The 18,079-nt window shown below is 44.5% G+C and overlaps 1 protein-coding gene across 2 annotated transcripts in view; it reads right to left on the bottom strand.

The window, feature by feature from the left end:
* Positions 1–18,079, bottom strand: part of SIL1 (SIL1 nucleotide exchange factor) — a 60,616-nt gene that overhangs the window by 26,532 nt on the left and 16,005 nt on the right. For both annotated transcript variants that reach the window (XM_080999217.1, XM_080999218.1), the window contains 3 exons: positions 14,423–14,531; positions 7,234–7,425; positions 4,834–4,955 (listed from right to left, as the gene is read on the bottom strand). In XM_080999217.1, the coding sequence (XP_080855343.1) occupies positions 4,834–4,955; positions 7,234–7,425; positions 14,423–14,531 (423 nt within the window). The remainder of the gene's footprint in view (positions 1–4,833; positions 4,956–7,233; positions 7,426–14,422; positions 14,532–18,079) is intronic.

The following is an 18,079-nucleotide window of genomic DNA, read 5'->3' as shown; positions in this document are numbered from 1 at the left end:
TTCGTTCATTTTTATTTTTATTTAGTCTGGCCCCCCACGAGGTCTGAGGGACAGTGAACCGGCCCCCTGCTGAAAACGTTTGCTGACCCCTGGACTCCAAGGCCTTGGGACAGACCCCGTCCACCACAGAAAACACAATGCTGGTCTAGATGGACCAATGAAAGTTCATCGGCAAATTTGCTTTCAAGGCAAGATGCCACCAGAAGTGCCGCGAAAGAGAGAAACCGGTTTCAAGCACAGCCAAGTTATTTTCTTTGTTGTTCTGCTGTTGTCACCTCTGCTGCTGCCATTCAGCTGATCACTCTAGGGGTGGCTTTTCCCACCGCGGCCAAAGTGCTGCGTCTTGAACAACAAAGCCACATGACACATCCCAAACTTCCTCCTCCAAGAACGGCATGATAACCAGCTTTTATTCGCTTGTTTAGGGCACCGGTTGTCTGCTTTTTTCTTTCATGATAACCACACACTAAGCGCAACACGGTTTTAATAATACACACAGCCTCTAGAAATCTGGATTCAGGCATTCAAAGAAAAATCTATGCAGTGATAGAGAACCTTCACTAGTTTTTCAAAAAACACAACCACGTCAATATTATTTGGACTTATTTGGCTTCTACAGAGGCTTATTACTGTTGCTACAATTCAAACACGTTATGAGGGAGGCAAAGGAAAAATGGACAAATATCGATGCTGTGGGGAAAACAGTGCTTGAACCACACAGCAAGAACCGGGACCGGCCCAACCTTGAGGCAAGGTGAGGCAATTGCCTCAGGCGGTAAGATCCTGGCCTTTGGCTTAGAATCAGTTTGATTCCCTCCCCCTCTTTCTTTTTCCTTTCTCCTCCTGTGAAGAGGCTGCATGCTAATGTTTTAATGTTGTATTTTAATCTTGTTTTTTAAATTGTATTTTGATCAACTTGTTTTTATTATTGGTTGTTAGCCACCCTGTGCGCGGTCTTGGCTGGGGAGGGCAGGGTATAAATAACATTATTTATTATTATTATTATTATTATTATTATTATTATTAAGATCCACTGGACCATAAAGAAGACTGATTGCCGAAGAATTGATGCTTTTGAATTATGGTGCTGGAGGAGACTCTTGAGAGTCCCATGGACTGCAAGAAGATCAAACCTCTCCATTCTGAAGGAAATCAGCCCTGAGTGCTCACTGGAAGGACAGATCCTGAAGCTGAGGCTCCAATACTTTGGCCACCTCATGAGAAGAGAAGACTCCCTGGAAAAGACCCTGATGCTGGGAAAGAGAAGGGGACGACAGAGGACGAGATGGTTGGACAGTGTTCTCCAAGCTACCAGCATGAGATTGACCAAACTGCAGGAGGCAGTGGAAGACAGGAGTGCCTGGCATGCTCTGGTCCATGGGGTCACGAAGAGTCAGACACGACTAAACAACATTAAGATCCACAGGGGCAGCAGATCCCAATGTCAGTCTTTCTTCTCTCCCCTCCACCCTTGTTCCTGCTGTAGATCTTCCCTAGGAGAGAGGGGGGAACACCATTTTGGGGTCAACACCAGGTTCCAAAATGTATTGGGCCTGCCCTGGCCAGAACCATGAATTCACATGGATTGAATAATGGAGCAGAAAACAGTTTCATGGATTCAGTCCTCTACAGTGAAGAGCCCACAATGTGGCTTACATTTGCCATTACTTTGGGTACATGACATGAATTTCAGCCATTTTCTAGGCAGTTCACAAAGGCTGCAACCCTATACATGCAATTACCTGGTAATAAGTCCCACCGAACTCAGCAGGACTTATTTCCAAGTAGATTTATGCATAAGAGTACGCTGTAAATCAATAAGGCTTGTGTTTCTTTCCACTGCCCAGTACTTAATTTCTCTATTGATTTTTTTTTAAAAAAGCATTTCTGGCAGGTGTGAAGGTTGTTTGGTAGCCAAAAGAATTTTAGCAGCACGGAAAATTTTCCTTATGCCATAAAAAGCGCTAATGAAGTCCCAGGCCGAAAGCAGAGGATTCTGGAACAAAAAGCTTCAAATGAAATTTAAGAATAAAATGGACTGGAAGTGTCTTAATATTGCCTTTGACGGCATTACCTTGCAATAGAATGCAGGCTAGCCTCTCAGACACGTAATGCCACAGGAAGTCACACAAGTACGGATGATATTTAGTAAGTGGGAGCTCATCGGTGGCTAATAAATAACAGATCCTAAAGGGCTCAGGTAGAAGGTCAACAACACTCACAACCACTTTGACCCATGGCTTACGTGCCACTACAGTGTGGAGCAACAGCAATCTATTCCCACCAACTGGTATCAGTGGGCATGTTTGTTATTCATTCATTCATTCATCTAAATGCATTTATTCAAAAGTTACAATACAGCTTTGTCCACTGCCATAATGCCACAGAGCGATCACGCCAATCCTCAATTCCTCATCACTGCCATGTTGGCTTGCCAAATACCCTTGACAGGAACCCAGCTACTGATCTGGTTTACTAGACGTTTTCAATTCATATATCCTCTCCACTCTGCAATGAGGACGGCATAAAAATATCCCGTTCTGTGCTAAGAGATGGAAATGAGAAACGGTTCCTACCAAGGAGGACTGGCAGACAAAACAGATGGACTATGCGGAAATGGCGGAACTTACTGGAAGAAAGGGACGCGGGTGGCGCTGTGGGTTAAACCACAGAGCCTAGGACTTGCCGATCAGAAGGTCGGCAGTTTGAATCCCTGCGATGGGGTGAGCTTCTGTTGCTCGGTCCCTGCTCCTGCCAACCTAGCAGTTCAAAAGCACGTCAAGTGCAAGTATATAAATAGGTAGCGCTCTGGCGGGAAGGTAAACGGCGTTTCCGTGCGCTGCTCTGGTTCGCCAGAAGAGGCTTAGTCATGCTGGCCACATGACCCGGAAGCTGTACGCCGGCTCCCTCGGCCAATAAAGCGAGATGAGCGCCGCAACCCCAGAGTCGGTCACAACTGGACCTAATGGTCAAGGGTCCCTTTACCTTCACCTTTACTGGAAGAATGAGAAACCAAGAAGAAAAAGAAGAAGTAAAACATTAAATAAAGAATGGGGGAAATTTGTAGACTATTTGAAAAACTATTGCAAACAACTTAATTCATCAGCAGGATTAATATGAATCGAGCAGTGGTGTGTGTGTGTGTTAATTCTGTTTACTGATTACTCCTTAGACTTCGTGTGTGTGTGTGTGTGTGTGTGTGTGTGTGTAGAGTCTAAGGAGTAATCAATAAACAGAATTAATTGGGATATGCAGTAGTAAAGGTGAAAGTATAAGAAACCACTGAGGGGGAGGAGGGAAGTCGAATCAATTAGATGTATTTTAGTATATGTGTATTTGTGTGATTATTGTAAAATGAAAAGTAAAATCATAGAAACACGCACACACTGTTCTTCTTCAATAAAAGAGGGGGAAAAAGAGACCAAACTGGAACACGTTCTACTATCCATGCTACATCACCATAAACTAAAGGAGTCCTATGGCAATTTAAAATCTTAGTGGACGCGAGACATTCTAAAGCTGAAGTGGTTCAGTACTTCGCTTTGAGAAGGATAAACCCGAAAGGTGCATATATGACCTGCAACAGGACTTTGCCCTCTCTGGAAATCTTATTCAAGCAACGCTTCTCTGCGTTGGTACAGCATACGTTATCATTCAGCGTTATGTTTCTGAAGGGCCTTGAATCCTTTCAGCAAGACATTTATTTTTATTTTCATTTTTAAAATGAATCACCATCTGATTACCATAGTCTCTGCTCCAGCATCTTGTTTCTTTGCTGTGAAAAATACCTGGCATCCTGGAAACCTCTACCTGAAAAACTGAACGAAGTCACTCCTTTCTGCTTAGTCACACTGAAGCCACTGGGCACCTGTTTGGTCAATTTTAAGACCAGTAAGTAGCCTTGCCCAGTAACCACAGGGCATCTTTAATCTTTTCTGAAATTACTAATTTTGACATTGAGGAGCACCAAGCAGTTGACCACACAGCACGGTGGCCGAATCCGTGCCCACCCTGCCTAATGAGGGAGACTATTACTGCCCATTTCTTAAGGTTAATCTGGTCTGCTGCATTCTTTCTCAACTGCATCAAGCAGCTGGTCCCTTACCTTTCCCGCCCCGACCTGGCCACAGTGATCCATGCGACGGTCACCTCCAGGCTTGACTACTGTAATTCGCTCTATGCGGGGCTGCCCTTGAAGCTGTCCCAGAAACTCCAGCGGGTGCAGAATGCTGCAGCGAGGCTCCTGACGGGGTCTCTGCCATGGGAGCATATTCACCCAGTGCTTTTCCAGCTGCACTGGCTCACGGTGGAGTATCGCGTCAGATTTAAGTTGCTGGTTTTGACCTTTAAAGCCCTTCACAGTCTAGGACCCTCGTACCTACGGGACCGCCTCTCCCGGTATGCCCCACAGAGGACCTTAAGGTCCATAAATAGCAACATCCTAGAGGTCCCGGGCCCTAAGGAAGTTAGATTAGCCTCAACCAGAGCCAGGGCCTTTTCAACACTGGCTCCAGCCTTGTGGAACGCTCTGTCTCATGAGACCAGGGCCCTGCAGGATCTGATTTCTTTCCGCCCAGGCCTGTAAGACAGAGTTGTTCCGCCTGCCCTTTGGCTTGGAGCCAATTTGATTCCCTCCCCCGCTTTCTTTTTCCTCCTGTGATGAGGCTGCATTTTAATGTTTTAATGTTGTATTTTAATCTTGTTTTTAAGTTGTATTCATTCAACTTGTTTTTATTATTGCTTGTTAGCCGCCCTGAGCCCAGCCTTGGCTGGGGAGGGCGGGGTATAAATAACATTTATTATTATTATTATTGTATCCACACAGATACTCACCTGGACAGTGCAGCTCCCAGGACGAAGGACGCATATTCCTTCACCAACGGCTCCGTGCTGTTCAGCCCATTAATCAAAAGCTGGAGGCCACCAATGGAAAGCAAATCTTTTGCATTGTCCACCTATAAAATATGTTGTTCTACATTCAAGCAACGATTTGTGCATTTACATGTAAGGGTGGGTGTTGATTTTTCTATTCAGAATTTACACACGAAGTACAACAATCACGATCAAAACCTGTTCCATCCACTTAAAAAAGATTAAAGGCAAAGCAAAAACCTCTTGCCTTGAATCGTATGATGCCATCTCGCTACAGGAACATCATGTTCAAATTCTGAAGATACAATAATACAAGATTCAAAGGGATCCAGAGTGTTGCTTTGCAGAATAACTCCTTTCATTTACTGAAAGGATCAATACCCAGCAATATCTACCACCAAGGAAAGGGTGGGAGGTGATTTTTGCCCATTCCCCTGCAACCCCCCACACTTCTAAAGGGTCTCTCAACTAGAAGCTGTGGGGGGAGCAGGAGGCAACAAAAAAACCCACCTCTACACTACCATTCCTCCAGCAGAAGTTTCCTGTGAGCAGAGTTCCACTCAAAGGAACTCTGGACCCAATCCTGTCACAATCATCAAATACAGAAGGAATCACTGAAAACCAAAACATGATTAGCTTACTGAAAGCTTCCCCAGACAATACTCTTAACTGAAAGGAACGACGCTATCAAACAAAGATGAAAATTTATTTCTCTAGGAGACCATAGTTGGGAGCCTGAGGAGTTCTGTGTCTCTTACCAATACAAAATGTTTTATATTTTAATTTAACAGGCAGGGTTAGAGAGTCAGAAATACTCGGGGACTGGCAATAAGCATTTGTATTATTGACTAGAAACTCATCAACCAGAACAAATGAGGTGGAAAGAGGACTTGAGATATTGATCGTAAGATGACTGAGCCAACAGTGTGAGACGCTAACTATGGCTGGCCATTTTAGCCATGACAAATTCCGGCAGGCCTGTCTCAGAAGAACAGGAAGGGAGCGGTACTTTTCTCACACAGCACAGGAGAGGCCATATATGAACCACTGGGTCCAGATTGCTCAGGTTCAAGAAGGTTGCATTCCAGCTATACAAAGTGCAAAGGAACAGAACTAAAATGATAGCTGGAGTTGAGAATTTATCATGAACTGAGAATTTGGGTCAGTTCAGCATAGGAAAGTTCGACGGCAGGCTAGCAGTCTACAAAACCTACAAGAGGAATGAATGCACAAGGGAAATTTAAGCTAGGTTATGGCCTAGGCATGGGAAGCGGGTGGCGCTGTGGGTTAAACCACAGAGCCTAGGACTTGCCAATCAGAAGGTCGGCGGTTCGAATCCCCGCAACGGGGTGAGCTCCCATTGCTCAGTCCCTGCTCCTGCCAACCTAGCAGTTCAAAAGCACGTCAAAGTGCAAGTAGATAAATAGGTACCGCTCTGGCGGGAAGGTAAATGGCACTTCCGTGCGCTGCTCTGGTTCGCCAGAAGCGGCTTCGTCATGCTGGCCACATGACCCGGAAGCTGTATGCTGGCTCCCTCAGCCAATAAAGCAAGATGAGCGCCACAACCCCAGAGTCGGCCACGACTGGACCTAATGGTCAGGGGTCCCTTTGCCTTTACCTATGGCCTAGGCTAGGGTACAAGAATCAACATAACCCTCTTTTGGTTTCCCTTTTCAAATTCCTCATATATTCTGCCTAATGCACAGCAGCGAAAATTCACTTTGCATTCTGCTCTCGGGGAAATTCTTGCAGCACCACCAGCATTAACTCATACATGTTTACCTAGATTTAAGGCCCATAGATTTTAGTGCAATTTGCTTTTGACTAAGCGCGCTTAGGACTGCAGTCCTAAATGAACACTGTTCTGGAACACTTTCCTTTTGGGCAAACAAGGAACCCATGATTAATTTATAAAAGGACGGATGCCAAAGCTCAGAGCAGCCTAAAAGCTGTACCATGTAAGCCAAAAGCGTCTCCTTGAGCCTAGGAGAATCCAGTGGCAACGTCACTTTCCACATTACTTTATGCGTCCCAGGTGATAAGCCCTGGCACTCAAAAACAACCAAATGACAACAATGAATTCTGGCATGCCCTGGCACAAATTAAAGACTCTTCATTGTTGCGTTCAATGAAGACTTGGCATCTAAAAATGTCGCGTTCCAAATGTTTACAATCCACTTACACAATTTCACACACAACAGTGTTTACACCCAAACACTTACAACTGTGTCTAGGTAAAATGCCTTGTGTGAAGAAGCTGGGTGCCACAATTCTGCAACATCTGGTATCTATTTTTACGATTCCATGTTCCCGGAACATTGCACACCAGCTGCCAATGTTTATTTTAAAAAATCTTCTTACCTGATGAACGTAGTATTCGAGATCATGAAGTGCTGTTATTTTCTCCTCCAGCGTCGAAGTGGAACTGTTGAATTTGTTGATTAATTTAAACATAATTTCAAAGTCTGTTTCTAGTTGCAGGTTAAGCTCTCTGAACTCTTCCTTAAGTTTTTCAATGGGACGGAATCTTCTCCTGACATCTTCCTGATGAGCCTTGGAATCAAGGGGAAAACAAACCGAAATAGCACACACCAAAATTAAAACACCGCCAAAGTTAATTACAGTGGTGCCTCGCAAGACGAAATTAATTCGTTCTGCGAGTTTTTTCGTCTTGCGAATTTTTCGTCTTGCGAAGCACGGTTTCCCATAGGAATGCATTGAAAATCCAAAAGGAAACAAACTTGCAAGACGTTTTCGTCTTGCGAAGCAAGCCCATAGGGAAATTCGTCTTGCGAAGCAACTCAAAAAACGAAAAACTCTTTCGTCTTGCGAGTTTTTCATCTTGCGAGGCATTCGTCTTGCGAGGTACCACTGTATTTTGTTTGTGTTTAGGTATATATGAGTAACCTCTGTTAATTCAGCAAAAAACAAGGGGCCATGTATAATTTTATGCATGCTGAAGATGCAACTAGATATTCTAAGGGACAAAACAAGATGGAAGATATGTGACTGGATCTTAGGTAAAGGTAAAAGGACCCCTGACCATTAGGTCCAGTGGTGGCCGACTCTGGGGTTGCGGCGCTCATCTCGCTTCATTGGCCGACGGAGCCAGCGTACAGCTTCTGGGTCATGTGGCCAGCACGACTAAGCCGCTTCTGGCGAACCAGAGCAGCACACGGAAACGCCGTTTACCTTCCCGCCGGAGCGGTACCTATTTATCTACTTGCACTTGGACGTGCTTTCAAACTGCTAGGTTGGCAGGAGCAGGGACCAAGCAACAGGAGCTCATCCCATCGCGGGGATTCGAACCGCCGACCTTCTGATCAGCAAGCCCTAGGCTCTGTGGTTTAACCCACAGCGCCACCCGCATCCCTGACTGGATCTTACGGTTGTTTTAAACATAAAAGCAGCTGTGGGGAGGCAGGTTGCATTAATTCTTCTGACCTCCCACTGCTTCCTATTACTCTCTCCAAAGCTGCGCTTAGACCCTGTGGTCTACACCTTGCTCACAGGAGCTGAGCTGTGGTATTGCACACGTCTCATCTGTTGCACTGCTCACATACGAGTAGACCGTGACTTAAATATTCAGCAGCACCTACAACAGGTGATATTAAACATATGAATTAGTTTTAGGACAGGAGCCTCAAGAGGCGCAAAATGACTTTCTCCAAGTTCAAAGTCAAGCAGCTGCCAGAATGCAGTGAAAAGACAAGAACTGTGATTTGCAAACAGCAAGCAACACTCCTCATTATTTACTAATTATGTTTTCTTTAGATTCTATTTGCGGCTCTTACAAGATAGTTAATTTAAAATGCTTAACAGATTAGGTTACCCAACAGACATCAGAAAGGGAAATTAGGTGCTCTCCTGTGAAATCTCGTCTCTCACACACAGCTCCTGGAAATCAAACCCGACAAGATGTCTTTCCCCTAAAAGCCAGCTGGGACTTCCTACAAACTTTCACGCACAAGGGGCTGGAGACTATTCCCAATACATTTTTAACTGACAATTTCCAGCAACGTCATCTTTAACCCTAAGCATTCGGGGAATAATTGGGCTTCATATTAATGAGTATTAATGGGCCAAGGCGGAGGGGCTGCATAACAGCTTCTGAGTTTTTGCTGATTTAAGAGCCTCTTCCTAAAATGAAAAAAATATAAGGTTCAAGAGCTAAAAACCCTTCCATGAGCCTAAAATACCGTATTTTTCGCACCATAACACTCACTTTTTTCCTCCTAGAAAGTAAGGGGAAATGTCTGTGCGTGTTATGGAGGGAATGCCTACGGATGGCGGGGGGATCTGCTGCAGTCGTGAGCAGAGGATCCATGGTTCCCCTTCCTTCCCTCCTCCGTGGCTCGCTTTGAAACAGCAAAGCGGGAGAAGAGCCGCTGAGTGGGGAGGAGAGAGGGACAGAGAGCCTGCTTGCTTTAAAGGAGCAAAGCGGGAGAGGAGAGGTTGGCTCCTTTAAAGCAAGCAGGCTCTCTGTCCCTCTCTCCTCCCCACTCGCTAAATAGCAGCAAAGATTTTTCAAGCAGGCTCTCTGTCTCTCTCTCCTCCCCATTCCTCTTATAAGAGCCTTCTCCTCTTATACCCCTCTTCTGCATTATTAACAGCATCCTTCTCCACCCACCCCACGCGTGTTCCTTGTCCCTTGAGTGCTTTTCCTTCCCTCCCCACTTAAAACATGGTTACAAAGCACGGATCCACATGGATCCTCAGGATTTTTGCACTGGGTCACCCCAAATTCACCATCAGATCATATAGCATGTCCATGGCTACAGCTTGCACCAAAAAAACCACGCACCCACTGTTGCCTGGGGCCGCAGTGGTGCAAAAACGTGGTTACAAAGCACGGATCCACATGGATCCTCAGGATTTTTGCATTGGGCTACCCCAAACTCACCGTCAGATCACATGTCTGTGGCCACAGCATGAACCACAAAAATCATACATCCACTGTTTCGTTTAGAATATTTTTTTTCTTGTTTCTCTCCTCTAAAAACTATATGCGTGTTATGGTTGGGAGCGTGTTATAGAGCGAAAAATACGGTACCTTTCGACATCCCAGCCAGGCCAGGCCCCAAAGCACTGAAAAATGATAATGATTTCCTAAGGAACCTACTCTTAATTGGCAGTCATGGATCATTTTGCTAATGTTTTGTAGCAAGGGAACTGAAAATTATCCTCCATTCCCTAAGGCCGGGGGGGGGGGGGTTTGGCATTCCCAAACATCAGCAATCAGCAACTAAAACGCCCATCTTCCATGGCCATTGGCCATGCTGGCTGGAGCAGTTGCGAGTGAGGAGTCTCAACATCTTTTTCCATGTGTGGTGGACTTTCGGGAAATGATACATAATGAATTGAAGAAGATGGTGAAGAAGAAGTCATTCCCCAAAAAAGCCTGAAGCATTTCTTTGGGGAATAATAGGCACAGGGGTCCCCCAAAAATTGGTTAAACTATTTAGGTTTGCTCCTACCGCAGCCAGAATTCTTGTATGCACAGAAATGGAAAGAAGTTCCATCAAAAGAGGGGTAGATTTTGAAATTATTGAACAATGTGGAGAAGGCAAAAATAAGAGACAAAGAAGAAGTAAAGAATGGAGACCCTTTTTGGATTATCTGAGGAAAATATTATAGTAAAATGAAATCGCGGGCAGGACTTGAAATATAAGCAAAGGAATGAGAATGATAAAGGAATGTAATGTAGGATATATGTTTTAGAGAAATACTACATTCATGGCAGATTTGAATAGAATTGATTTGAATAGAAACATCATGGAAGTAAGAATGGGAAGTCAAAAACCTTAAGGGAATATTGTACAGTGGTACCTCAGGTTAAGTATTTAATTCGTTCCGGAGGTCCGTTCTTAACGTGAAACTATTCTTAACCTGAAGCACCACTTTAGCCAATGGGGCCTCCTGCTGCTGCCGCACCGCCAGAGCCCGATTTCTGTTCTTATCCTGAAGCAAAGTTCTTAACCCGAGGTATTATTTCAAGGTTAGCGGAGTCTGTAACCTGAAGCGTCTGTAACCTGAAGTGTATGTAACCTGAGGCACCACTGTATTGAAATTGAATTGGTTAAATTGTTTGAGAGCTAATAAAAAAATTTGAAAAAAAGAGTCTCAACAACATCTGGAGGAACAGAGGTTAACGACTTCTTCTCTAGGTTGTTTAGTACCTCCCTCAGTTTACGAAGTCTAATAGGCTGAACTGGAGGCAGCCTATCAAAATGATGAAAAAAACCAGGACCTCTTGCCATGCAAACTGGAGTATTCCATCACTCAGAACTGGTTTTCTGGCAAATCATGGATAATTACTAGAAAGGTTAGGATATTAGACCAAGTAAAACAATGTCAAGAGACGCGGGTGGCGCTGTGGGTTAAACCACAGAGCCTAGGACTTGCCGATCAGAAGGTTGGTGGTTCGAATCCCCATGACGGGGTGAGCTCCCGTTGCTCGGTCCCTGCTCCTGCCAACCTAGCAGTTCGAAAGCACGTCAAAGTGCAAGTAGGTACCGCTCCAGCGGTACCCAGAATCGGTCACGACTGGACCTAATGGTCAGGGGTCCCTTTTTAAAACAATGTCATCACTGTCTCTCTTAAGACCACTCTTACGATTTGCCTCAAGTGCAGTGTTAGAATCTCACGATACACAAGCTAGGTGCCAAATGGCTCTTTAAACCAAGGTTACAGTCACCAAAACAGAATATCTAGTTTATTTATTTAGTTTGTTTATTTATTGTATACCGTCCTATAAGCGGAGGTCTCAGGGTGTTGCTGTTTGGGGGCAAGGCAGGTCTAAAGTCTTATTTTTCTAATGATGGACTGACCGTGATTGATATCAGTTAAACATCTGCACCAGAGTCCCACTGGCACTTTGGCAGGGAAGCTGTAGCTTCAATGAGGGAAATGGAAAGCTCCAGTGAGAAAGCAGAGCGTTTCCTGTTGCGGTTTGCTGGATGCTGCCCAAGCTTCTTTTCTTTCCCCCCTAAATCCTCTTCAATCCGTTCAGTTTTGTACACATTGCTTCCATCTGAAACACAGCTGGGTACAGCTATAGGTTACCATCAAAGTGTTAAGTTCTCCTAATTGGCAGCTTACGCTGTTGTAGAAATTATTGAATTTATGGAACGGAAACCAAAATGTGTGTGAGAAAATCTGAGCAAGTGAAAGCGGTGTTTGCAAGAGAACCATGGGAGAAGGGCTGAACGAACATGTAAAGGTAAAGGGAGCCCTGACCATTAGGTCCAGTCGTGGCCGACTCTGGGGTTGCGGCGCTCATCTCGCTTTATTGGCCGAGGGAGCTGGCGTACAGCTTCTGGGTCATGTGGCCAGCATGACTAAGCCGCTTCTGGCGAACCAGAGCAGCGCACGGAAACGCCGCTTACCTTCCCGTCGGAGCGGTACCTATTTATCTACTTGCACTGGTGTGCTTTCGAACTGCTAGGTTGGCAGGAGCAATGGGAGCTCACCCCGTCACGGGGATTCGAACCGCCGAGCTTCTGATCGGCAAGTCCTAGGCTCTGTGGTTTAACCCACAGCGCCACCCGTGTCCCAAACGATCATGTACGCGTGAGCTATTCCTACAACCGTCAAGGACAAGGGAAGAAAAGAAAGATAAGATAGTTGCTATGTCGTGTGAGTAAATCAATATAAGCTAGTAGAAGATAAGCACTGTTGCCTATGGACAATATATAAGTATATAAATGCTTCTGCTTCTTCGTATTTGGTGTGTCATCCCTCAACCACTTGCTGGCTGAGGTTGTGTCGCGCTGGCCTTGCAAGAAACAGAAACGTCCTGTTTGAGTCTGGATTTTATTGGCCATCCAGGCTGAACCCACAGGGTATTGGGTTACTGAAGCCCAATATTTCCCCAATTCCACCACAGATTTTCACAAAACCAAAGCCAGGTAATGCATCTAAATGTGGAAGCCGGACTTGTTCATTAAAGTGAGAGGGACATTTGCTCCCCTCCATACCACACCTCGCTAGAAAAAAGAGACAGCTGTAAAACACCCTTGCTGCTACAAGATTTAATCTCTGCAACAAAAACAAAAAACTCTACACTTGCACTATATAAAACCCTAGGTAAAGGTAAAGGGACCCCTGACCATTAGGTCCAGTCATGACCGACTCTGGGGTTGTGGTGCTCATCTCGCTTTATTGGCCGAGGGAGCCGGTGTACAGCTTCCGGGTCATGTGGCCAGCCTGACTAAGCCGCTTCTGGCGAACCAGAGCAGCGCACAGAAACACCGTTTACCTTCCTGACAGAGCGGTACCTATTTATCTACTTGCACTTTGACGTGCTTTCGAACTGCTAGGTTGGCAGGAGCTGGGACCGAACAACGGGAGCTCACCCCGTCGCAGGGATTCGAATCGCTGACCTTCTGATCAGCAAGTCCTAGGCTCTGTGGTTTAACCCACGTCCTTTCATATAAAACCCTACTCAACAGGAAAAAATATGATTTAGAATATGAAAGACGAAAATGGAGTGAAGAGTTAGGGGTACAGATAACAAATGATATATGGGAGTCAAGTATAAAAACAGAAATAGCCTCTATGGATCTAAGACTAATACTTATTCAACAGAAAATAATTCAGAGTCCACTGGACTCCAGCAAAACTATACCAGAAGAAAATAACAAGTGCAGACAACTGCTGGAGATGTAGGAGTAAAAATGCGAACTAAGTACATATGATGATTAACTGCCCGATGAGAAGATCATTTTGGTGCGAGGTGAGGATATTTATAGCAAGAGTAATAAAAAGAAATTGTTATTTAGGGGGATTGAATTGAATTCTGAATTATATTCCGGAAACGTGGGAGATTTCAAGGGGTCAAAAAAAAAATGGATGTACAGTGCTATATTAGAAGTAAAAAAACTTGTTTTGATGAATTGGAAGAGCCGCAAAAAGATTCCATTGAGCACATGGATTGATAATATGGACAGATTAGCTACATACAAACAAACTGCATGTCAACGCAAAATAAGAATGGATAAATATGAAAAAATCTGGAAGGAATATTTAAGTGATAAGGCGGATAGTGGTGGGAAGTAGGGGGAGGAGAGAGAGGTGGGAAAATATTGTTAAAAAAGGTGTAGTCATAGGTATATCAGTGTATTCAAATCTGAATAGTCAAATTGTGTTATTATGGTTTTTGTTGTATGTGTCTTTTGTGGTTGTTGTTTGTATCAAAAAAATGATTAAATAAATTTTTAAAAAAGAGAGACAGCTGTAAAACAAAAGCAGAAATTTTCAGGAGTCTGCTGAAACAAAAGGATTCTGTGCTAGAAGCTTGAATTTCCCATTTCTTGCCAGGCAGCATAGTTTGACAAATCTCGTATGAAATTTCAAGCGAAAGCTCCTTATTTGCGGCAGGTTTTTCGACTCCGAAATTCCATAGCAACTCTGCTTTGAGTTGAGTTTGCCTCAGCGTATAGGCTTCCCTCATCTATTTCCCCCATTTTGAGCTAAGAACATAATAGCTATGCTTTCAGTGCTATGTTTGCTATGTTTCAACGCCATGTCGCATTTTCTCGGATACTACCTTTTGAGCCAGTGTATCATCTGTCTTCATGCTTTTCTTCATTTTAGACAAAGCCTTCTTGAGTTCTTGCGTTGTGAATGAACTCGGGTCGATATCTATGTGCCCCAGCCTTGCAGAAAACAAAAACATGCGTCACAGAGATGAACAATTGATCCGCTGTGAGGAAGAAACAAATATTTGATGGGCAACCCAAATCCTGACCTTGTTTATTACTTTATTTAGCACAGGACAGACAGCCAATGTTCGATCTTGCGTTCATTTACTACTGGGTTTTTTTTAATAATAATAGTAATAATAATAATAATAATAAAAGCTGGGATCTGGCAATCCAAGTGCATAAATTGATAACACACTAAAACGTTTCTAAGTTCTAATTGTATCTCCCTAAAGCTCTTGTCTGGGAACAAATAAAATAGGTTAGTCACCTCCCCAAGGCAAAAGCCAGATGTTCACAGTCATGGAAGTCTTAGTATTAAACTCTAACATAAACGAGCTCATTTTCAAATGTAACAGATAAACAATTTGGGGGGGGGGGAGAGAGAGAGACATATAAACCTACAATCTATATCTATCTATCTATCTATATATATATATGTATATCTATATCTATATATATATATATATATATATATATATATATATATATATAACTGAAGAAGAGGGTTTTTTTTTAATTTTTGAGTGTATGCTTTGCATTGCATAAGGAAGCAAACATTCCAGTCCATCATAGAGAACAAAAGAAGCCACTATTTTGTAAATTTTGTTCCAGTGAACACACTATTCAATGGGGGGGGGGGGGAGCTTCTAAAACAAATAATCAAAGTAAGGGAGTGTCCAAGGAAATTTGCATCAAGCAGACCACGCAGATCTGCCAGTCAAGTCTGTCGTTCCTCCTGCAGTTCCCTTTGGATTCTTTCATTCTGAATCTTTTAAGATAATATTCCCATTTCCTGTCCATTATGTTGAAGGCACACTTTTCCTGGGACAGCTCAGACCCTTGATCTCAGGGTCATGCGTTCGAGCCCCACATGGGGTCAAGAGATTCCTGCGTTTTACAGGGTTGGACTAGATGACCCTCGTCGGTTATTCCAATGCTACAGTTCTGTGATTTATATTTGACTTTCTTCTGTAATGTTTCTTTCCGGGTTGTTTTATTGGATGTTTTCATGTAGGTTGAGAATTCCCCCCCCCCAAAAAAAATATAAATCGGTATAGAAATGAAAAATAATATTGATTTATTTTTTTTAAAGAAAGAGAGATCCACAAGTACAAGGGGCAGGCTGCTATCCCTATCCCGGATGCTTCTAAGCCTTGCCCCCATGTCTAAGCATGAATCAGGCAATCTGAACCCCTCCCTGCACAGAATTGCAGGACTACTGCAATGCGCTCTACATGGGGCTACCTTTGAAGGTGACCTGGAAATTGCAATTAATCCAGAATGCGGCAGCTAGACTGGTGACTGGGAGTGGCCACAGAGACCACATAACACCGGTTCTGAGAGATCTGCATTGGCTCCCAATACGTTTCCAAGCACAATTCAAAGTGTTGGTGCTGACCTTGAAAGCCCTAAACAGCCTCAGAGGCCCAGTATACCTGAAGGAGCGTCTCTGCCTCCATCCTTCAGCCCGGACACTGAGGTCCAGCGCCGACGGCCTTCTGGCGGTTCCCTCGCTACAAGATGTGAGGTTACAGGGAACCAGGGCAGAGGGCCTTCTCGGTAGTGGCGTCCACCCTGTGGAACGCCCTCCCTTCAGATGTGAAGGAAATAAGCAGCTATCTCATCTTTAAAAGACATCTGAAGGCAGCCCTGTTTAGGGAAGCTTTTAATATTTAATGCTGTATTGTTTTTAACACTCGATTGGAAGCCACCCAGAGTGGCTGGGGAAACTCAGCCAGATGGGTGGAGTATAAATAATAAATTATCATCATCATCATCATTATTTAATTCCAAACCACACACATAGGGTCCCCTGCTCAGAGACCCACACCCTACACAGGGAAGTCAGGGGTGGGATTGGGATGCCATACAACTGCAATCGTAGGGCCAGCACCTTGCTATCACTTCCTCTCCTTGTAAGTTACATTGGGAAGGGATGCACCGTATTTTTCTGTGTATAAGACAAGGTTGTTTTATTTTTAGAAGTATGTTAAATATTGGGGGTCGTCCTATGCACGGATAGTGGAGAGATGGGACGGGCAATTGGTGGCTGCCACGAGCAGGAGATTGTCAGCAGCTTTTTTTGCGGGTGATTGGTGGGTGTGGCAAGGTCCGCTGGCTACTGGCAATTGGGCGGGTGATTGGCGCTTGCTTTCGGCGAACCTGCAGACAATTGGTGGCTTCGTCGATGTCCATGCGATAGTCTGTGGTGGTTCTGCGGGTGAGTGATTTTTGGTAAAGGTAAAGGGAACCCTGACCATTAGGTTCAGTCGTGGCCGACTCTGGGGCTGTGACGCTCATCTCACTTTACTGGCCAAGGGAGCCGGCGTACAGCTTCCGGGTCACGTGGCCAGCATGACTAAGCCGCTTCTGGCGAACCAGAGCAGCACACAGAAACGCCGTTTACCTTCCCGCCGGAATGGTACCTATTTATCTACTTGCACTTTGATGTGCTTTCGAACTGCTAGGTTGGCAGGAGCAGGGACCGAGTAACGGGAGCTCACCCCGTCGTGGGGATTAGAACCACTGACCTTCTGATCGGCAAGTCCTAGGCTCTGTGGTTTAACCCACAGTGCCACCCACGTCCCAATTTTCAGTAACCCCCTGCAAAAAATCACAACGAGTCCGGGCAATCATCTCCGGGAAAACACTCAGCAACTCTGGGCAATCTCCCCCCAAAAAAAGCTTAACAACTCTGGGCAATTTCCCCCCATTTTTTCAATTTTGAGTCCGAAAAAAGAGGGGGCATGTTATACATGGAAAAATACGGTAGTTCAGTGGCAGAGAAGCCATTCTGCAAGCAGCAGGAGCCAGACCCAATCCCCAACGAATGGGGAAAAGGCTCCCACTCTCTGACCCCGGAGAGATGCTACAACAAGGAGGACTGATATTTCTGAACTATACATGTGCCCTGATACATTGCTAATTTCAGAACTGTAAAGGCAATTTCCCTCGTGAAACATCTCTCTGACCCCGGAGAGATGCTACAACAAGGAGGACTGATATTTCTGAACTATACATGTGCCCTGATACATTGCTAATTTCAGAACTGTAAAGGCAATTTCCCTCGAGCTTCTCAAATAAAGGATAGCGCTTCCCCCTATTCAGGTGCCAACCCAAAGACATATCAATCTAAAAGGCGTATGCAAAAATTCTGAAATGCATCCCAAAATACAGAAACACATCTTCAAAGCAGAAAGGAGGAGGGCAGGAGAGAAGCCTGTTTGTCATCCTAGATTATCACAAGCGAACCCGACTTCCCTCGTGGTAATTATACGATTAAGACTAAGGCGACACACGAACACCACCATCTGGCTTGTTTGTAATATCAATGAGCCCAAGCTTTTCTGTAATAAATTTCCCTTTGTCAGATGTATAGATGCACATATCTCATATTTCCCTTGGAGGAAGGGGAGGGGGGAGAGATCACTTCAAACGGCGAGGCCTGCTGACAGTCAACCGTTTCGGCTGAAACTTAGAAAGAGCAAGATTTAAAAGAG

Source organism: Podarcis pityusensis (genome assembly GCF_964106645.2).
Source record: "Podarcis pityusensis genome assembly, chromosome: 3".
In the NCBI taxonomy this organism is placed as follows: domain Eukaryota; kingdom Metazoa; phylum Chordata; class Lepidosauria; order Squamata; family Lacertidae; genus Podarcis; species Podarcis pityusensis.
Note: the sequence above shows the minus strand (reverse complement) of the source record. Positions and strands in the feature narration are given on the sequence as shown.